Source organism: Microtus oregoni, unplaced genomic scaffold, assembly GCF_018167655.1.
Source record: "Microtus oregoni isolate MIOR12 unplaced genomic scaffold, Mior012 000012F_ref0000307, whole genome shotgun sequence".
In the NCBI taxonomy this organism is placed as follows: Eukaryota; Metazoa; Chordata; class Mammalia; order Rodentia; family Cricetidae; genus Microtus; species Microtus oregoni.
In genome coordinates this window covers 23886549-23909016 of record NW_024543071.1, presented here as the reverse complement: position 1 = coordinate 23909016, position 22468 = coordinate 23886549, and the positions used below count along the sequence as shown (strand labels likewise).

Below are 22468 nucleotides of genomic sequence, written 5' to 3'. Positions count from 1 at the left end.
TGAATTCCAGGACAGTCAGGAATATCAATGTAGAGAGACCCTGTCCCAAAACAAAACCAGATTTTTCACAATGTTGGCCAAGGCATCTTCCTGCCTCAACCTCTTGACTGCATACAGGTGTGCACCACTCAGTCCAACTACTCTCAAGACAATTGTTACTTCAAAACTCGAAAGGTCCAGCAGCAGGTAAGAGCACTTACTACTCTTTGAGGACCCAGGTTCAATTCCCAGCACCCACACCTGAAGGTTACTGGTGCATCTCTACGGCTAACTAGTAACTAGCTCTGCCCTCTGATCTTTCAAGCAAGCTTTGTTAGAATACAAACAAGATTTCACCACAGGCTACTGAGCACACTAGTGTCTGAGACAGGCCCTCTCACTGAACCTACAGCTCACTGACCAGCAAGCCTTAGGAGACCCAGCTCTAGGATTACAGGCATGGGCCAGAACACCCAGGTTTTTTGTTTATTTTTATTTTATGAGCATTTGTGTTTTGTCTGCATGCATATCTGTGTAAGGATGTCAGATCTTGGAGTTACAGACAGCTGTGAGCTGCCATGTGGGTGCTGGGAAATGAACCTGGATCCTCTGAAAGAGCAGTCAGTGCTCTTAACTGCCGAGCCATCTCTCCAGTCCTAACACCCAGTTTTTTTTGTTGTTTGTTTGGTTTTTCTAGATAGGGTTTCTCTGTAGCTTTGGAGCTTGTTCTGGAACTTACTCTTAGACCAAGCTGGCCTCGAACTCACAGAGTGAGTTCTGCCTCCCAAGTGCTGTGATTAAAGGGGTGAGCCACCACCACCTGTCAACACCCAGTTTTTTGCAGATGCTTCAGAACAAAATTGAAGTCCCCATATGCTGTCATGACAAGCACTTTATCAGAGCCATATCTCTGGCCCCTCCACAATTGGTGAAATTTTGGATTATTTCTTTCCAACCCCCCCTACCCAATACTTTTGTTTTTCAAGACAGGGTTTATATGTACTTGGACTGTCCAGAATAGTCCTTGGTTGTCCTAGAACTCAAACAGGCTGGCCTGGAATTGAGAGATCTTCATAGTGCTACGATCAAAGGTATTTGCCAACATAAGACCCAATCCCCTTTTAAGGTGCTAATTAGTAAAGACTGATCATATTCAATAGCCAGATATGATGTCACATAACTGTAATCTCACGTGCCTGGGAGGCAGAGGTCAAAGGATCACTTGAGCCAGGAGTTCACTCTGGGCAATGTAGAAAGGCCTCATGTCTCAAAATAAATAAGGAAAAATAAAAAGTGTTTGTATTTAGATTTAATAAACTCCTGAGAATTCAAGACAAGAATTTAAGGGAGACTGAAAACCTGTCAATCGATTTAATCCCAGAATCCCCATAAAGGTGAAGGAGAGAACAGACTCCACGAGGTTCTCTGACCTCCACACATATACCAGGCATGTAAGCTCAAGTGCACTTGCTCTCTCACTCTGCGCGCGCACACACACTGAATAGGAATCTATATTATCTTCTTGAGTGGGTTTGGATAGGAAGCCTCAGAATAAAATGAGGAGCTGTCAAGGCAGATGGCTCTCCTTCCCAGTGCCAACAGCATCTCCTTCCTGTCCGACTCACCTTTCTCAATCTGCAGAACGAATGCCATTGTAAAGCATCTCTGTTTATTAAAATATGCATTAAAATGCAAAGAAATAAACTAGGAGTGTGGTAGCAGAAGTCTGTAAGCTAGCACCCGGAAGGTGGAAGAAGGAGGATTGGGATTTCAAGGTCGTCCTCAGCAAACTGCGTGCTCTGAGGCGAGCACAAGCTACGGAAGAGCCTGTTGAAAAACTAAAATTGTACCTTAACATTGGAATCTATCATTCCTGCACGACCCTTTTGAAATCCTGGGAGAAGCTGGCTCATGGAAGCCTCTCCTTAGGACTAAGAATGTAGCTCCACAGGGAGTGCACTCAACACGAGCAAGACCTGGGCACCAGTCTGAGCTCCACCCAGGGAAAGCCCCCAAACTCAAACAACACAACTCCTAAACACAACCTAAAGGTTTCACAGACCTCCTTGAATGTCGAGAACCAAAATTCTCACTCTAGCCTTCAGATATGCTTTCAATGCTCCCATTTCCTTCAACATGATAGGACCCACCCCGAACACCTGAAAAGTAAAGACTAGCAAACTGAAGGCTCCAGCTGTACCAGATTCTCCCTTGGTGAAACTGCCAGGCTCTCATCTGTCAGCAGGGGTCAAAGGATTCCTTCTCTTTTCTTTTTTGAGACAAGAACATATAAGTAACCCAGGCTGAGCTTGAATTCTTAATCCTATAGCCAGGCCTTGGTGCTGAACTACAAGCTTTCACCACCACGCCCAGATTTCCTCTCACAACAGAGCCTAAAAGCTTATGGACAAACCAATTCCCAGGTGCCTGCTAAGTGCCTACTAGAGGGCAAAGGCTCCCAATGAACACATACTCTTAGTACTCTCTCGGATCCAAGCTGTCCAGGACCCTGCCTACTGCTGTGGCTGCAGACTTTTGCGAGAAAGCAACAGACACAAGGGCACTTTCTCTATTCAATATTTCTGTCGGGAGCACTTCCTGGGTTTTGCATTGGCATTTAATACCAAGGCACAAGACTCATTTTTCATTAAAGTTGCAAGACTTTCACTTTGCCCAGTTTCAAATGGTGTAATTGATCTGCACTGTCTTCTTAAATAACCCAACTGGTGAAGGACACTGCAGCTTTAAATATTTCAGTGCTAGCTAGCAAATAGACTCCATTGCAATATGGCTCTGAAGGTCGTGTCCTATTGTCTTTCCTGGAAAAAAAACAAAAAATCCTAAATCCTTCTTTTAAGTAACATGGGAATAATTTCCCCTAGAATTTCCACTCTTCTGCTTCAGTCCCTTATAGGGTGTTTATTGGAATCTCACACTCATAATTTCCTGGCAGGGGCAATGTGCTGATTATTAGTGATTCCAGCGTCTTAGTGAGACATAAACACATGTGTTCGCATTAGCTTAGTTGAGCATATGCAACTATTTGAAATAGCACCACTCAAAGGCTGTTAACCGCTTTAAGAGTATAAAGCCAGGGTGGTTTGGGCGTGGATGGCTTTCCGGCACCTTGAACCTAGGATTGCATAACGTGAAAATGTGTAGCTACTTAAAATGATAGGAATCTCAGCCTACTCCTCCTGGGACCACTCCCGCACCTGGCTATATACACTTGCGGCTTCATTTGTCAAAGAGGGCCAAAATAAGAAACACAGGCACAGTGAAGGAGGAAATGAACTGGAAAGGAAAAAAGGCCCTTTTCTACCCGCAAGCAGTCACAATGTTCCCCCAACCTCACACCCCACCCCCACCCAGGGTGAGTGGAATAGTCCCAGTGAACCAGAAGGTTTGAGGGGAGCTGCAATTCACCATCCCTCCTAAATAACGGCGGGTGGATAACCCGGGAAGAGGGGAGAAACGGGCGGGAGCAAGGTGTGTGCAAGAGCACATGGCATTACCTGAAAAGGCAACAGATTGTTACCATTATCGGTTCGAAAAGCGTTATCCTCCATCCAGGATTTGGAGGTGAGCGGGGCCGCACGAGGGAACTTGGGTGGCGCGATCACATTGCTGGAGAAGGGCTTTTTGAGCGGCGAGATGGGGTTAAGCGGGGAGGGTACCCCTACACCCACGCCCACGCCCACGCCAACAGCGCGGCGAGGGTCCCGGCCGGCCTGTAGGCCACCCCACGGGTTGGACGGGGCACTCCAGGCTGCGTTCACGCTCTGGTGCGTGTTCCAGCTGGACGATGCCGAGGAGGCGGCGGCCGCGGCAGCAGCGGCCGCAGCAGCCGAGGATGAGGACGGCTTGCTGGTCATGATGGGTTGGTGGCCGTAGGCGGCGGCGCTCCTCTGCGCATAGGGCGCCTGGCTGGGGCTGGCGGGCGAGCGGCGTTGCTGCGAGGGCTGCGCCTGCGGGGGCTGCGCTGGCTGCGGCGGCTGCGGCGCGGGCGGCGGCGGCTGCTGGTGGTGCTGGGTCTGTGCCAGGCCGATCTGTGGGGAGAAGGTGCCTCCGAAGACCGGGTTGACGTGGTGCGGGAAGTTTTGGAAGAGCATGGTCCCGTTGACCGGGGTGATCCCCTGGAAGAAGCTGTCCTCCACCGCGTTTGTCGTGCCCGTGGACCAGGTGCTGCCAAAGGACGGCGACAGCGACGCTCCGGGCGCCGCGGGCTCCTGCGGCGGTGGCGGCGGCTGCTGAGGGGGCTGATGGAAACTCAAGCCCGGCAGGAGCGGCGACTCCATCTGCATTTTGTCGGGGCCGTTGGGGGCTGGCGGGGCCGAGGCTGGGCTGATGGCCGGCACTGCGCTACTGTCTTCGGGCTTGGGGGTCTCTGAGGAGAGGGGCGTGGACGGGGCTTCGGCTGCGCCGGGCTCGGGCTGGAGCTGTTGCTGCTGCTGCTGTTGCCGCTGCTGCTGCTGCTGCTGCTGCTGAGACTGGGGCTGGGTTTTGCTTTTGTCCATCAGTAAATCATCCTGCATGGTTTGCGCAGCTGAAACGGGAAGAAAGAGAGATGCGTTATTGTCAGTGTGATCATGAATACCCTCACTGAAGCGGGCGGGTGTTTTACTTGCGAAAATCCAGAGCCACCGCCACTAGCCAATTGCAATGCAAATCCATAATCTCGCATTTAGAAGAGCAGGTCGGGCTGGGGGAGGGGGGTAGGAAGGCTCGAGCAAGGTCTCTTAAAAACACTGAGAGCGTCTTCACCCTTTCTGACGTCTCGGTCCCTTTTCTGTATTAGTGAGAGATGTGCTTATAAGACAGAAAGACAGCAATTTCGCCACGTCTCTTTCCCCTTCACCGGAACTCAGAGCGTACACCCTGCGAGGAGAAACTGATTCTGGTTCCTGTTTTTTCCCAAGCACCACCCTCCCCCAGTTATTTGCATACGTCAATAAATAGTGCTGCGTCCTTCAGCAAGGTTAAAAAGACGTGGTGCCGACCCTCTCTTTCCCCTTCCCCAGCTGAAGCACTTTAAAAAAGAAAGAAAAAGAAACAAGAAAAAGACAGCCCTCTTGATTAGCAAACTGCCTTCTTGCCGCGGATAATTGTTTCACTTGGTTGCAGCGAACCACGAGAGAGGAAATCTTAGGCATTTGTTGGAAGAACTCAGCTGCACAATCATTCTATGGTCTCTTAGTAGCGGCAGCTACTCCATTTTGTTAGGAGACGTTTTAGTATAAAAGAAAATCCAATTTTTAAAAAGAGGAAAATCGCCGGGCGTGGTGGCGCAGGCTTGTAATCCCAGTACTCCGGAGGATCAAACATTCAAGGTCAGCCTTGAATACTTAGTTCGAGTCCGGCCTAGTATAAATGAAACCTGACTCAAAAAAAAAAAAAAAAAAAACCCACGAGAGAAGAAAAGAAAGAAGGAAGAAAGAGGAAAAGAAAGAAAACCTACTGAAACGTTTAGACGTGTTTGCTTCTTATTACTCTAAGGATTGTGGTTTTTTTCTGCTTATTCTCCAATTTTCTCCTCTCCAATTCTGCCGCCCAAGAGATTTCCTGGCTTCTTGGCGTTTCAGGTCTCAACGGGAGCCTGAGAAATTCTCTGCAGAGTGGAGAAATGCTTCTGGTTGGATTTGAGGTCAGAGGGAGGGAGGTGGGGAGTGAGGAGGAGGGAGGAAGTCTGTGAGATGGAGTGGGGGCGGGACTTTAAAATGCTTCTGAGATTTAAGTAGACAGTCAAGATAATTCTGGGGTTGCCAGATTTTCATTTTTGAATCTTCCTGCTGCTGCCTCGGTCACAAGACTGGCAAATTTAGAATCCATTCTTTTATCACTAGTATTAACAGTGAAAGACTATGGTTTGAGGACCCCGAATTACCATATGCTAGCAACTGTTAAAAATAGAGAGTACAAAGTCCCAAATTCTCATACATTGTAATTATAGTACATTACCCTCACTGCTTCATTTAGCCATATAAGGAGTGTATGGTATTTTCCACTTCACATAGAAGAGCTATGTTCACCTCTGCCATACAACCTGTTTTCTTACTCAAGAATGAAAACAGTAATCACTCAAAAACCAAAAGATTTTCACGTGTGTAGTAATCACTGAATTAGCTTGTCTCAGAATATGTTAATTGCTTTAAATATCTGAATATTACAGGGCTGAGACCTTGAAAACAAATATTTTGAAATGTTAAAGGCGCTATGACCAAACATATAATTTTTAGATGACTCCATACAGTTGCAACAAAGTTATTAATATATTTAATACAGTTAATTAAATCATATACTGGAGAAGCATCTTTCATGGGACATTTGTAAAAGGGCATTTAGATACACACAACAGCTCTGCCTTTGGACTATTGAACAACTCTTAAAATGGAGGTATCGTCTCTCTTAACTATTGCACAAAGGATATCAGACAAGTCGGATTAACTGTTCTGTTTTATTAAAACTATCATTAAAATGCTTAACAGATCGCATCTTTCATTTCAAAGTTTGGTGTACAAAGAATATAGTAGACTTAGGGAAACATTTCACTTCTCAATCACCGTACTTGCCTTCTTATTCCCTGCCTCTTCCCCTCCCCTGGGAAAAAAAAGCCCAGCCCAGTATGCACCAGGGATTGCCGACTGCCTGCTACTATCAATAAAGCTTGCTTTAGATTGCTTTTATGCTCCTCAGTTTCCTCTATGTAAAACAATGGCTTTGATTAGTATTATAAATAGAGCACAGAGGACAGTGAACCTCGGACTCAGACAACACAAAGTTCCATCACTGCCAAAGAGGATGGTCACAGTTGCTCACACTTCCCTCTTACAGTGCTGCAGTAGACCGTTATACTTCTGGAATTTGAGTGCTTTGGTGAGAGAGAATTTTCTTTACAATGGCTATATCATCATGGCTGAAATACGTATTAGATTTTATTTAGTATAGCTTTTCTTACTGTTTGTATGCAATGCTTTTTGTTAATGCCTTTAGCTTAAACTGCATGCTCTTGATGGGAAAAAATGCTGTACTTTACCCCCCACCCCCAAGCCAAAAAGTAACCTAGACTCGGAATATTTTATGATGACTTTAATTAGTAGTACTACTACCTCATGAAATTCTCAATGTTATAAGAAAACACCCCTTTTTTTCAATACTCTTTTAAAATAATACAAATTTTGCTTTCTGTATAAATTTACTGTCAAGGTCAAGACCCACCTTTTAATAAATAAGATCTTTTTAAAAAACTAACTTAGTGATTAAGATAAAACTTACAAAGTCAATATGAAGTATCCTTAAATAACTGCCTGTATAATTTGACTTGGAGGTTTTTTTGCTTATATATAGCAAAGTCTGAGAAATAGATGCCTGTTTCCCCTCCCCCACCGCACACAAAAGATCGGCTTTTACATGCAACAACCCAATTTCAAGTAATGAATTCATAGCAGCAGTTACCTTTAAGTGTCCAGTTTTTAAAGAGCGATAAAATTGAAAAATGAACAGTATTTATTTCTTCTTTCGGGTTGATTATGTGACCGCTCTGGAAAAGCACTTTGACAACTGTAAGAAGAGTGGGCATGCGCACACAGAGGACTGTGGGGGCTGAAGTCCTTCACAAGGTACTCTGCAGGGCTACAGCACGTTCAGCCAAGAAAGGAGGAAACCTCGTAAATACAGATTCCAAGGGGGAGAGGTTGTGCCCAGATTATATTATAGCCTCCTAACCAATCTAGACCAGGAGTTGTTGAAATAAAAGAAGGAAAAATAAACTGGGTTGTCAACTTGATTTAGGAAGCAAGGCTAAAAGAGAAAGTAGATTGTAGTACAGAATAAATAGATCCAGCCGAGCTACCTTAAATGGAATTATGATGGTAATGGCTGGATAGCCAGCAATAGGAACCCTACTAGAAAGAAAGAGATTAGGGTGTGGAATAAAAAAAATGGGCGGAGAACTACAGGAGAATGATAAACACTTAAAGCCCCCACCCCCAGTTGCTTTGTTCTGTTTTGAGACACAAGAGACAAGGTTTCCCTACACAGCCCAGGCTAACCTGGATCATGTGGCCTCCCCCAAGAGCTGGGGTTAGAGATATGTACTACCACACCTGCTGAAAGAAAACCCTCTTAATACAGAATTTTAAAAGTCCCTTAATACTAAACGAGTTACTGACCTTGAAGGTAAAAATAGGTTTTAATCAAAAATGTTTGACATTTTATCTATCTAACAAAACTGCCTGAGACAGGATCTCCCTTTGTACCCCCTGGATAACTTGGAACTAGCTATGTAGATCAAACAGGCTTCAAAATTGCACAAATCCTCTTGTCTTTGCTTCTCCAGTGCTGGAATTAGATGCTTGTGCCACCACACCCAACTCAGGATTTCTTTGTATTTGACTTTTTACTAGATGAGAAAAAGCCCACCTCATAACCTGAGCACTAGAGAGGCTGAGGCAACAGAATAGCCATGAGCACTCAAACAGCCTGGGCTGTACACAAACCAAAAATGGGCTGGAGAGATAGCTTAGTTGATAAAGTATAAGAACCTGAGTTAGATCCCCAGAACCCATTAAAAAAAAGAAAACAACCTAGGCATAGCAGCATTGGACCCTTATTAATCCAAAGCTGGGGGGTGGAGGGGAAACAGGTAGGTTCCTAATAGGCAAGTCCAGTCCAAGTTCAGAGATAGTCTTAAAAAAAAAAAAAAAGCAGGGAGGTTGCAAGTGTGGATGGATATGAAGGTACTGGGAGATGGATGGAATCAGGATGCCTGAAACCTATAGAGAGTTGATTAAAAAGTCTATGGCCATATCACCATGACCTCGACATATCTCTTCTGATCTAAGCAGAATGGGTGGGAGACTGCCTGAGATAACTAGATACTTTAGGCTCTTGGCCTCCCCATCTTTCCATTCTGGCCACAACAGAGGGCCACTGCATCATGCCCCCACCCATCTCCACCCCAGTAAAAAAAAAAATAGCAAACTATTGCTGAGGAATGACACCTGAGCTTGACTTCTGGCTTCCATTTGCACTTAATCACACATGCACACACCCACACACACACATACACACAAACACACATAAATATATATACTCATGCAAAGAATTTTACCCATATGTTTTGAATCAACTCGCCCTATTTTTACCTGAAAGTCTACCTTGCATTATTGATATAGTGATCAAATAAAATTAAACTCTCTCAATGAAAAATAGTATTTGAGCCGGGCAGTGGTGGCGCACACCTTTAATCCCAGCACTCGGGAGGCAGAGGCAGGCGGATCTCTGTGAGTTCGAGACCAGCCTGGTCTACAAGAGCTAGTTCCAGGACAGGCTCCAAAACCACAGAGAAACACTGTCTCGAAAAAAAAGAAAGAAAGAAAGAAAAATAGTATTTGATAAGATATTAATTGGTAAATAACTTAAAACCTTAAGAGTATAACTACTGAACAATGACTTCTTTGTTCAAGATATATATGTGTATATATATATACAGTTTCTACTTTGGGGAATTGTAGAGGGAGATATTTGGTTGTTTTTCAAACAGGTGGTCATTTAATTTAGCCCAGGCTACCCTTGAACTTGCTATGTAGCTGAACTCCTGGTACTTCTGTCTCTACCTCCCAAGTGGTGGGACTACAGGTGCTACCACAGAAACTTGGGATGTGATTGTCCCTATTTTAACATAATGATTTCAGGCTGAATCTCACAGCCTATTAACATCAACTGTCATTATGTATAGCTCCTGAAAGCAATAACTCAAGAGCTAAGTTTGCTTGCGTAGGCAGAAGATAATATTTCTTGTGGAATCTGGTTCCATGCCATTCACCCATGGGGTTCAGAGTAAATGTCAGCTGATGACTGTGCTGATTGAACTTAGATCTGAAAATGCTAAGCAGCATTTACAACTCTCAATTCTGTTTCCCTTTCTTACAAATCAGAAGTAAAGTTGATCAGAAATTACCAGTTTGCATCTTTTAGTAGTCTTTGTTCCTAGTTATTTTTTTCTTTTGTCCTTCCTTTTGTCTTTTTGTTTGTTGTTTTGGTGAATTTCTTGTTTTGTTTTGTTTGAGACAGTGTCTAACTATGTTTCCCTGGCTGGCCTAGAAATTGCTATGACCAGATTGGCCTTAAACTCACAGAGATCCACCTGCCTCTGGCTCTCAAGTGCTAAGATCAAAAGTATGAGCATCATGCCCAGTTTGGTTGGGTTTTGAGACAAGGTCTGAACAGGCCTGCAACTTACCTTTTAACCAAAGCTGATTTTGAACTTCTAGTCTTCTTTTCTTTTCCTGTCCCTCCCACGGGCTGAGATTACAGGGGAGTACCACCACATTCAGTTTACACAGTGCCGGGGTTACTGGGGTGTACCTCCACATCTAGTTTATATGGTGCTGGGGTTACGGGGTGTACCACCACATCTAGTTTATATAAGGTTACGGGGGTGTACCACCACATCTAGTTTATGCAGTGCTGGGATGAACTCAGAGCTTCATGCATGCTATGAAGGCACTGTTTCAACTAAACTGCATCCTTAAGCTCTATGTCCAGTTATTTCTACGGGGGAGGGGGAAACGCTAACAATTTAGGTAGAAGTTATATATAGAGGTATGTGCCTGCAATCCCAACACTTTAGAGGTTGAGACAGGAGGATTCACACTAGCTCCAATCTTGGAGACTTTGCTACCTAGTCCAGCACCTACCCCCAAAAAAGGATTTTTATGCATTTTGTTTTGTTTATTATTCATGTGCATGTTTGAAATGGTTTACTTGAACATTTATTAATCCAGCTGACCCTAAGTACAGGTCTACTGGTAATTCAAAGGCTAGAAAAAGATAAACTTTGGTCTTGACCCTTGGTGGGTGATAATGAGCACTACCCATACTTCCTGGAAACTTATTGTACTTAGAAGTGAGCCACTAATATCTGCTCTACTTTCCTAAAATGAGATTTTAGACCTAAAAAGAAAATAGTTCAAACAAAAATACCAAGAGTACATATCAGGCAAACCTAGGAGGGCACTCAACAAACTCGACAAAGGCTCTCTGTATTGGTTTGTAGTGTATGTGTGGTATTCCTCTCTGCATCTGTGAGCACACATGAAAAAGTCAGAGGGTGACACCATTTTTGTTTGTTTGTGTTTCTTAATTAACTTATTTTTATTTTATGTGCATTGGTATTTTACCTGCCGGTATGTCTATGTGACGCTGTCAGATCTTAGAGTTACAGACAATTGCTAGCTGCTATGTGGGTGCTGAGAACTGAACCCAGGTTCTCTGGAAGAGTGGTCAGTGTCATTGTGTCCCCCCCACACACACACCATGGGGTTTCTGTGTGGCTTTGGAGCCTGTTGGCCTTGAACTCAGAGATCCGCCTGCCTCTGCCCCCAGTGCTGGGATTAAAGGTGTGCGCCACCACAGCCTTGACCAGTCAGTGCTCTCAACCACTGCGCTATCTCTCCAGTCTAGTAGTTTTTTTGTTTTTTGTTTTGTTGTTGCTCTCCACTTTATATTGAGGCAGAGTCTCTAGCCTCATACTTGAACCTAAGATGGCTGATTCTACTAGTCTAACTAGCATGCTTGGTCTAAGACCCCATCTTTTGTCTCCTAAACCCTAGGAACACAGGCACAATCACCACCTTCCTGCACCTCATTTTGTGTTTAACCAAAATAGCCAAATACATTTTTTTGAAACAGGAACTCTGTAGCCCAGTCTGGCCTTGAACATAAACCCACCTGACACCGCCTCCCAGTCATGAGCCACCACACTCAGCCCAAGTATTCCTTTTTGGGATAATCTTCTTTCATTACTTTTTTTTTTCCGAGACAGGGTTTCTCTGTGGCTTTGGAGCCTGTCCTGGAACTAGCTCTGTAGACCAGGCTGGTCTCGAACTCACGCCTGCCTCTGCCTCCCGAGTGCTGGGATTAAAGGCGTGCGCCACCACCGCCCGGCCTCTTCTTTCATTACTAGCACTTCTATAATACTGCTTATAAACAGATAGCATCTAGGTTTTCCATGCATACACCTTTTCTTTCTTTCTTTTGACATGTCTCACTATGTTGTTCAGGTTAGTCTCATATTTATAGGCTCAAGTAATCCTCCTGCCTCAGCTTCTCAAGTATCTAGCAACAGCACTGGCAATATAGTAGCGAACACAGCCACCTTCCAAGTATTAAAGACAGGTATATACCACCTTTCCTAGCTCAATATATAACACATAAATGAATGAATTACACATAAATGAATGAATTAATGGATTTACCAATAAATAATGTCTTTTTATTATCTGAAGCAGCCAAGATTCTATACTTTATTTAGAAGGACAATTACACTGGAAGTCGGCCACAATCACAAACCTATAATCCCAACACCCAGGAGGTGGAAGCAAGAAGATCAGATGTTCAAGGTCATACTTAGCTACATTATTAAGTTCTTGGACAGCTTGGACCACATGAGACAAAAAGAAAGAAAAAAACACTCTCAATTCTGGATATGTTTCTAAACTACTTTAATACTTAAAAAATTAGTATATATTCATTGTATAAAACATGGGCTTTATTGTACCAATTTAATCCACTTAGATCATGCATTTTGACTATATTTTCTTTTCTTTTCTTTTTCTTTTTTTTTTTTTTGTGGTTTTTCGAGACAGGGTTTCTCTGTGGTTTTGGAGCCTGTCCTGGAACTAGCTCTTGTAGACCAGGCTGGCCTCGAACTCACAGAGATCCGCCTGCCTCTGCCTCCCTAGTGCTGGGATTAAAGGCATACGCCACCACCGCCCGGCATTTTGACTATATTTTCAGCCCTATTTATTACCCTGTCTTATTTTATTCCATCTCCTCTTGGCCACTTTCTTTCCTGGGTGGTCCCTTTCACATTGGTCTCATGGGTTTTGGTTATTCAATTTTCTTTTCTTTCTTTCTTTTTGTTTTTTTGGGAGTGTTTTTTCAGTGGTGCAGTGTTGGCCTCACATGTGCAAGGTCCTGGAATGGATCCCCAATACCAAAGGGAAAATAATCTAGAGGAATATCTTCACAATATTAAGGTAAAGAACAATTGACTCGTTTGGGTACTGAGGATTGAATCCGTGGCCCACACACATTAAGCACATATTCTGACCACTGAACTACACCTCCAGCCCTATCAATTCCTTAAAACAAATCACAAAAACACTAACCATAAATGAAAATAACAAACTGGACTAATATGAATATATTTAGTTGGGCAGTGGTGGTGCATGCCTTTAATCCCAGCACTCAGAAGGCAGAGGCAGATCTCTAAATTGGAGCATGGTCTACAAAGGGAACTCCAGGGCAGTCAGGGCTGTTCCACAGAGAAAACTTGTCTAGCAAGGGAGTGGGGAAAACGTCTGCCACTGGACCTCTGACCTTTGCTTACAACACCAGGCTGAGGCAGGAGGGAGGCTAGAGAAGGCCCTCGGAGAGGTTGTTAGGTAAACAGGAGTTCCAGAGTTCAGCGAAAGCATTTGATTAGGAAAGGGACCATGGTAAGCTCTGTGGATATAACACTGCCTGGGAAAGGAGTGGAGAGTTAAGGAAACTTTGGGATACTGCACAAAGCAGGTGGCAAAATACCTAATTTTCTAACTCTTCAAAAAAACACATCTCTCTATTGCCTCTCTTCTCCTATCAGTCTGTCCATTTAATTCTTTTGTTCTTGGAGTCTCTCATCCCTTTCTCTTCCAGGTGTCTACTTTTATATGCTCTGATAATAACCCTTTGACTGGAATATAGTGATAGATAAGACAGATAGATTGGTTTATATATGTATTTATATGTCTGTGTATGTTTGTATGTATGTATATATATATATATATATATATATATATATATACATATTTCCATTATGTGTGGTTTTGATCCAATACTAAAAAGTACACAGATTTTTGTTTGGGTTAGGTGTGCTATGTGTATTTGCTTTGAGGAAAGCCTATGTAATCTGCTATGTAACCAAGTTGTTTGGCCTATCCTATTTAAGAACACCACCCCAAGTCTCCTCACTCAAGGTTAAGAATGAAAGGCTGTGGTGGAGCACGCCTTTAATCCCAGCACTCAGGAGGCAGAGGCAGGCGGATCTCTGTGAGTTCGAGACCAGCCTGGTTTACAAGAGCTAGTTCCAGGACAGGCTCAAAAACCACAGAGAAACCCTGTCTCGAAAAACCAAAAAAAAAAAAAAAAAAAAAAAAAAAGGTTAAGAATCTAGGCAGGATTTTGCTCTTCCTCTTCCCCCTCACTGAGGGAGTCTAACTGGTCACTAAAACTTGTTCGTTCTGCCTCCTAAATTTCTGCTTGCATCCCTTCCTCTTCATTTTCACCCAGTATAATCCTGTCTCTTAACTCTCTACAGTAATATCATATATGTCTCTCATATAGTAACCTTCCAAATGTGACTTCCGTATAAATCTTCCCGGCTTCTGTTCTGTGAGGTGTGCACTGACCACGTGGGCAGAATCGCCCAGTTCCCTGGAGCACAGGTGTACTGGAGGACAGTACTCCTCATGGTTTGCTTGCTAAACTAGCTACTGTAACCTAGGCTCTGTGGTGATGCTGGACAAGATTTGTTAACCAATCAAAAACAAGGTATAGTTTTTGCCTCATAAAGACTAATAGATTTTTTTCTAAGTTAACATTAGATGACGAGCCGAGCGGTGGTGGCGCACGCCTTTAATCCCAGCACTCGGGAGGCAGAGGCAGGTGGATCTCTGTGAGTTCGAGACCAGCCTGGTCTACAGAGCTAGTTCCAGGACAGGCTCCAAAACCACAGAGAAACCCTGTCTCAAAAAACCAAAAAAAAAAAAAAAATAGATGAAGAAAAACTCATACCATTACAGGTATTTCAAAACTACTATGTTTAACAAGCATGATATAATGTTTAATATAATTAATCTATCCTTTCTCTTGTTGTAGGATACTTATTTCTAGGATTTTCCTTGAATCTTTATTTTTAAATAGTTGTCTTGTATCATACTGGCCCTTGAGTCAAGGGCCTTATACATCCTAGGTAAGTGTTCTACTGCTAAGTTATTCCCCTTGTATTCATTTTGAGTCTCAAAAAAAAGCTCAAGGTATTAGATATTTTTTATTATTATTTAACTTTATTTTATGTGCGTTGGTGTGAAGGTGTCAGATTCCCTGGGACTAGAGTTACAGACAGTTGTGAGCTGCCATGTGGGTGCTGGGAATTGAACCCAGATCCTCTGAAACAGGGGCCAGTGCTCTTAACCTCTGAGCCATCTCTCCAGCCCCATATTAGATATTTTTACATATCGTTTATTCATTAAAAATTCATGAGGACCAAGGGAACAGTTTAATGGTAGAGAACTCCCCTAGTGTGATCAAGCCCAAAGCTTGATTTCCAGAACCATTTACTTTATTTTTGTAAATTGTAGAGTCAGAGAGATGACTTAGCAGGAAAAGTCACTTGCTACTTAGCTTGATAAACCTAAATTCAATTCCTAAAACTCACTTGATAGGAGAAAACCAACTTCCAGAAATTGTTCTCTGACATAAACACACTCACTCACTCACAGTCACACACATAAAACCAAAAAAATCTATAAAAATCTGAAGTTATATCAGCATCTAAATTTTCTCTTAATAAACTGTTACTTTTTTTTTAGATTTGACCCAATCAATGTAAATTGAGTTCCTCTCATAATGTTCTTTTTCTGTTTTTTCTCTCTTTTTCTTTATTCATTTGTTTTGTTTACTTGAGATGAGTTTCACACAACCCAGGCTGTCCTCAAGCTCCCAAGTCCAGGCTGCCTTTGCATTCCTGGCCTTCCTGTCTCTATCTCTAAAGTGCACGGGTTACAAGGGCGCCACACCACACTTAACTGTTTTGTCTAATTGTATACGTATGAGTGCTTCCCCGCACATATACATGTGTACTACCTGAGTGTCTGGTACCTGAGGATGCCAGAAGAGAGCAATGGATTGCCCAGACTGGAGTTACAGGTGGCTGTGGGCTGCCTGGTAGGGTGCTGGGAACTGAACCCTGGTCCTCTCCAGCTAGAGCAAGTGCCCTGAACTCTCTCCCTACAGCCCAGTTTTTCCACTGTCTTATTCTCATCATAGTAACTCTCTTTCTGAAGACTTAAAAAACTACAAGAATTATTTTATAAAACAGATAAAGCCAAGTCTGAGGCATGTGCTTGTAATCTTAGCACTTTAGAGGCTGAGGCAGGAGGATTGCTATGAGTTCTAAGCCTGTTGTAGAATGAGACACTTTCTCAAAACCAGACAAATGGGCTGGAAAAATGGCTCAGAGGTTAAGAGTGCATGCTGCTCTTCAAGAGGACCCTAGTTCACATTCTCGATGCTTATATCAGGGAGCTCACAATTGCCTGAAACACCAACTCCAGGGGACGTGACTCTTTTCTGGCCTTTGCAGGCACACATGCACACATTTGTGACATACACTCACATACACATTAAATTTATTATAAAGGCAGACAAACATATCCAGGCATAGTGGCACAAGTCTGCAATCTCCACATTCAGGAAGTAGAGGCAGAAGGATTGGGAGAAACAAAATCCTCTTCTTTGTTTTCTACTTCATTTTTGAGACAAGCTTTCACTATGTAGTTCAGATGGCCTGGAATTTCCTGTGTAGCCCAAGCTAGGCTTCATCTCCTCATCCTCCTGCCTCAGCCTTCTGAATGCTGGGACTGCAGGAATGTAGAACCGCATCTGTTTGAATTCATTTCATTTGGTCCCTGCAATAAACCTTCGAGGTAAACACTGCTCCTATCTCTAACAGCAGAAGAGGCACTTAGGTGATTTCCCTATTCAAACTCACACACTATTGCAGAACAAGGACCTCATTTCAGGTTGACACCAGCCTTGTCTTTTGTTTAGTGACTCACACAAACAGGTTCCTTTTTCCTCGATCCACACAGCCACAGAAACAGTTTGAACTTCAAAGGTGTAGAAAGAAGGCAAATGGTTGTTTAGAAAACTTCCCTTTCTACAACTGAAGCAAACCTATATGGATGGCCTTTGCCTGAAAACCAAGGGAAGCTTTAGCCAGATTCTACCCATGGGCAAGTCTCTGAGTGTCCCAAAATAAGCACGACTGTCTTCCAGAAAATGACTCATCAAAGCCCAGTGCAGTGGCACATCCTGATAATTCCAGAACTAGAGTGGAGGCAGGAGGACCCAGAGTCCAAGGTCATCAGTTCTAGTGAGCCCAGGCCAAACTGGGCCACATGAGACCTGTCTGAAAGTAAAAAGACAACTGATTTGTCTTAACGGATTGAGAGAAAAGCCTAGCCAGACTCGAGGTAATGCTACAATCTCCGCATTAGCAGCCAGCAATTATCAGGTTCTATCCAATCTGATGAGTCATAGAAATTGTCACAATAAGGACAAAGTCGGAGTGTCTGTTCAGGTAACCCCGGGATCGTCTCATTTGAAGCCGGGTAGTATCTACAGAATCAGTGCCTTTCTTACACGGGGAATTGGACTTTAGCAAATCCCTTCCCTTTATTACCTGACTTGATGCTAACAGCTAGGGCAGTAAATACAGTATGGCGCCCGCCCTCACCCTCCATTGAACAGGTTGTATATACACCCTCAGCACCAGAGAGAGAGCCGGACAGACTGGAATCCAGCCCATACTCTTCTCACCAAGGGCATGAACCTTACTGCTCATGAGCTACATCCTGAAGGGACAATCCACTACCAGGATGTATGAATACATGAGCCCCACCATGGGAAAGTCAAGTTTAAGCTCAGAAAGATTATAAAACACAGTTCCTACACAGTACATCTGGGACTGGGGTATAGCTCAGTAGCAGTGTCTCCCTAGTGTGTTGAGAGACCTGGGTTTGATCTCCAGCTTAGAGAAAGGAATAGATCCAAGCAAAGAATAACTCAATTCTCTTAACTCACCTGTGAGTTTTATTGGTTTTGAGATAGGGTCTCAATATATAGACCAGACTATCCTTGAACTAAGTCACAGAGATCTACCTACCTCAGCCTCCTGATTGCTGGGCTGAAAGTTGTGTACCACCTACCCATCAGGTTGTTTTGTTGGTGCTGTTACTTACACTGTAACTTGTTCAGTAGTTCACTTAATGTAGGCTGTCTTTGTCTTCTACTATTGAAGACTGCCTTCCTTGGGGCCTTGCTTTAACCCCATAAACCCAAATCCACCCCATAAACCCAAATCAGAGGTGTTTTTCACTTTTTTTGTTGTTTGAGATAGTTACCCTGTGTTGTTGAGACAGTTACCCTATGGGACCCACACTAATCTCAAATTCACAAGCCTCCTGCCTCAGCCTCAGCCTCCTGAGGCTAGGATTACAGGCATGTGCCACTATACCTAACTGACTGATATTTTCTTGAGGAATGAGAAACAAAAAAAAGTATAGCAACTGTCTATGCTACCACTTTTGGAAAAACTAGACTACCTGCCAAGATGCTAACAGAAGTGACATCATCACAGTAGTCGGGGATCGGCTTAATAGTGTAAGAGGTGACATGTGGAAAGGGCATGGGCTTACCAAATTTAGTTGTCACCAGGCATAGTGGCACATGCCTGGAATGCCAGCACTCAGGAAACTGGCACAGAAGGATCAGGAATTCAAGGCCAGCCTGGGCCCCATAGTGACTTTGAGACAAGGTTAAGTTAAATGAGACCCTGTCTCAAAAATAAATGAATAAAGTGTATCTACATCTGATTGTCTAAGCAGTTATTCCCACTACCACTTTTCTGGTCCTCAGTAATAACAGTAGCAAGTATTCAGGCCACAGGCAACACTCTGCTACGGTCCAGTCTACTGCCAGTTCTACTCAGGGAACTCAATAACCTAGTCTTCCTAAAAATGACAAAAAAAAAAAAATCTAGGAGCAGTTGTGTACCCTGTCTTCCCAAGTATTAAAGATCTGATACAAAAAGAATACTTTAGCCCAGGAATTTGAGGCTAGCTCAGGTTGGCCGTGAAGTCACTCTGCAGACCAGGGTGGGCCTTGATCTTGTGGGTCCTCTTGCTTCAGCTTCCCAAACAGCTTTGATGATGAGCCTATGCAACCAGGCCAGCCACAGATTATAACTTAGGGAAGCAAAGGAACCAGAATTTATACGTAAACAATATGCCTGTAAAAGCCTATGTTCTTAGTTTCAGTTAGCTTCCTCTAGAGTAAAATGGGGACAATTTTAAAATTTGCTGGATCTAAATCTCTGTTAGTGTGTATGAAAGCATTTTTAACAAACTACAGCAGTAGAGGTCAATGTATGCGATCTAAAGTTAATACTGAGCCGGGCGGTGGTGGCGCACACCTTTAATCCCAGCACTTGGGAGGCAGAGGCAGGCGGATCTCTGGGAGTTCGAGACCAGCCTGGTCTACAAGAGCTAGTTCCAGGACAGGCTCCAAAACCACAGAGAAACCCTGTCTCAAAAAACCAAAAAAATAAATAAAGTTAATCCTGGGAGGCAGCTGAACTACCTAGAAATTCTTTTTTTTTTTTAACTTTTTTATTTTATTGATTTTTATTGAGCTCTACATTTTTCTCTGTTCCCCTCTCCTACCTAGAAATTCTAAACTGAGAATAGAGTCTGTCTCCTTCCTACTTAATATCAACTGGTACCAGGAGCACATGGGTCAGACTAACAGAGGAATAGGCTCTTACCAGCCAGAACTCCTGACTTGCTTTTTATTTTTTGAGACCTATGATATAGTGCTGGCTAGCCTTAAACTCACAGAGATCCGTTTGCCTCTGCCTCTGAGTTCCAGAATTAAAAACATGCGCCACCACATAGTTCTACTCCGCTTCTTCCTACAGACCTGTATTTCCTGCTTAGTGAGGTCTGACCTCCACCACCACAGGATAAGGATTTCTTTTTTCTTTTTTGTGGTGGTGGTGGTGGTGGAAGGATACAGGTATTTTTAATAGTTTCTTTTTATTTTTTATTAGTTTTAAACTAATAAAAGTATTATTAAATACACAAAAGTGTATTGAGAATAGCGGTGTTTATACTAGCTAACATTCTGAACCATGTAAGAATTTCTTGTTGGATGGTGGTTGCACACACCTTTAATCCCAGTACTTGGGAGGCAGAGGCAAGCAGATCTGTGAGTTTGAGGCCAGCCTGGTCTACAGAGTGAGTTCCAGGACAGCCAGAGCAAGGCAGAAAAATCGAATTTCTTATGCCTTAGGGCAGTGGCTCTCAATTTGTGGATTACAACCCCTTTGGCAAACTTCTATCTCCAATAATATTTACATTATGATTTGTAACAGTAGAAAAGTTATAAAATAGCAATTAGAATAATTTTATGGCTGGGGTCACCACATGTATTAAAGGATCACAGCATTAGGAAGGTTGAAACCACTGACTTAGGGAGTTAATCGTCACATAGCCCTAAATAATAAAAACTATCATTCTTTTGCTTGGGTTTTCTTTTTTCTCGTCTTTTTTTACATTTATCTATTGTGTGTATGTGGAGGGGAGGAGCACTAGTTCTCTCCCTCCAGCATTTGAGTCCTGGGGATTGAACTCAGATCATCAGGTTTAGCGCCGAGTGCCTTTACCTTCCAAGCATCTCCTCATTCCCAGTCATTGGTTTGTTTGTCTTGTTTTAAGGAAACTCAGGCTTAGGAATGATAGATGCTGAAGAGATGGCTCAACAGTTAAGATCATTTGCTCCTCTGTTCAAAGTACCCATATAACTTGTTTCTACAGCACGTACTGGCTTTTTGGGACCCTAGTCTATTTGGATGCAAAACTTCCTAGGCCTGGATGTAGGGGGGAGGGCCTTGGACTTCCCACAGGGCAGGGTTCCCTGCCCACTCTTAAGGAGGGAGGAGGAGGGAGGAGAGGGAGTGAGGGAGCAGGAGGGGAATGGGAGGAGGGGAGGAAGTGTAAATTTTTGAAAGGAAAAAAAAATTGAAAAAAAAAAAAAACCAAAGTACCCATATAAAAAGCTAGGCATGATGGGGCACGTTTGTAATCCCACTGCTGCGTAGCAGAGATGGGAGGCTTCTTGGGGCTTGCTGGCCTAGTCTAATTGGTGAATCCATGTCCTGATGAGTGAACCTGTTTCACAGCCTCCTTTAACTCCAACTCTAGAGGATCCTGTGGCCTGCTCTGGCACCTGCCCAAATATGTACATGTCATCCCCCCAACACACACACAAATGAATTATTAAATAAAATCAAGAGTAGCTGGGGACATAGTTTAGTAGTACAGCACTTTCCTAGCTTATACAAGAGCCAAATATATATCTTAGCATATTTATTAAGACATTTTAAAAAGGTGTTTTTGTTTTTTGATATGGGGTCTCAGGTAGCCTAGGTTAGCCACAAGCTCACAATATAATTGGGACAGACCATGAATTCCTCATCCTCCTGCCTCTACGATCCCAGTACTGAAATTACAGGTAAGTGCCACCATACCTGTTTTAAAGATTTTATTAAATTTATTTAGCATTTGCAGTAGAGACGGGCACTAACACACCTGGGCATGCACGTTAAAGTTAAAGAACAACTTTAGAGACTTGATTCTTGCCTTTCACATCATGGTTCCTGAGGATGGAACTTAGTTGTCAGGCTTGGCAACTCGGACCCATCTTCCCAAGCCTACCCCTATCATTTTTTAACACTTCTCTTTCCTGTGAATCCGTGGTCTTAGACTCACTATATAGCTCAAGGTGTCCTCAGCATCATCCTTCCTAGATTTGGGGATTACAAAAGTATGTCACACAACCAATCTGACCAGCTTCTCTTGGGAATTGGATAGTCCAGGCTCAGGTACTTTTCCTGCTGCAGTTAGGACTCAATTTCTCCCAAAGGGCTTTGCTGTCATTATTGGAAACAGCACCAGACATATCTCTGCCGCGCAGAGGTCCACTGTCTAAAGCACTCTCAGCAGTTAGACACAGAAAATAACCAGGGGCCTATTAAGCTCTTACATCACTCCAGGGCTTCTCTAGCCTGAATCACCAAACTGTTCAAAAACAAACAATCCCAAAGGCTTAGGAACCACGTGGTCAGGTTTAGTCACAGTTACTGACTGGCCAATTTTCTGTGTTAGTTACTTCTGCATCATTGTGACCAAAATAACCTAACAGAAACCACTTCAGGGAGGAAAGGTTTATTTGGCTCATATTTCCATCAGTTTTAGTGAATCGTGGTAGGGAAGGCACGGCAGAGTTCAGAGCACGCATGTGGCAGAAGTGCCTGGCGTAGTAGTGGGCGGGAAGCAGAGACCACAGCTGGAAATAGGAATCATCCTCACTGGACCATTTGTCCCAGAGAACTACTTCCACCAAGCAGGATCTACCTCTTAAAAGCTTGAGAGCTTCAAATAACACCACGAATCCATTTAAAGAAACCTATTTGGAAGACTGAGAAGGAGGAGTTTGGGGGAAGTTTGCTTGTTTGGTTGGTTGGTTTTGGCTTTTCAAGACGGGGTTTCTTGTAAGCTTTGGAACCTGTCCTAGAACTCAGTCTGTAGACTAGGCTGGCCTT

At 43.4% G+C, this 22468-nt stretch overlaps 2 protein-coding genes across 10 annotated transcripts in view; one reads left to right on the top strand and one right to left on the bottom strand.

Annotated features, from left to right (window-relative positions):
* Cpeb3 (cytoplasmic polyadenylation element binding protein 3) overlaps positions 1 to 22468 on the bottom strand; it is a 185740-nt gene that overhangs the window by 146863 nt on the left and 16409 nt on the right. For 4 of the 9 annotated variants that reach the window (XM_041661037.1, XM_041661043.1, XM_041661044.1 and 1 more), the window contains exons 1-2: positions 5438 to 5600; positions 3495 to 4525 (exon numbers count right to left, since the gene is read on the bottom strand). In XM_041661037.1, coding sequence (XP_041516971.1) covers positions 3495 to 4514 — 1020 coding nt within the window. In that variant the 5' untranslated portion in view covers positions 4515 to 4525; positions 5438 to 5600. Of the gene's footprint in view, positions 1 to 3494; positions 4526 to 4743; positions 4849 to 5437; positions 5601 to 7431; positions 7451 to 22468 lie in introns of those variants that run through there. The other 5 variants (XM_041661041.1, XM_041661040.1, XM_041661038.1 and 2 more) reach the window with 3 other exon arrangements.
* Positions 5588 to 22468, top strand: part of LOC121453960 (60S ribosomal protein L31-like) — a 30060-nt gene continuing 13179 nt past the window's right edge. Inside the window, exon 1 of the mRNA XM_041661049.1 lies at positions 5588 to 5623. Coding sequence (XP_041516983.1) covers positions 5603 to 5623 — 21 coding nt within the window. The 5' untranslated portion in view covers positions 5588 to 5602. The remainder of the gene's footprint in view (positions 5624 to 22468) is intronic.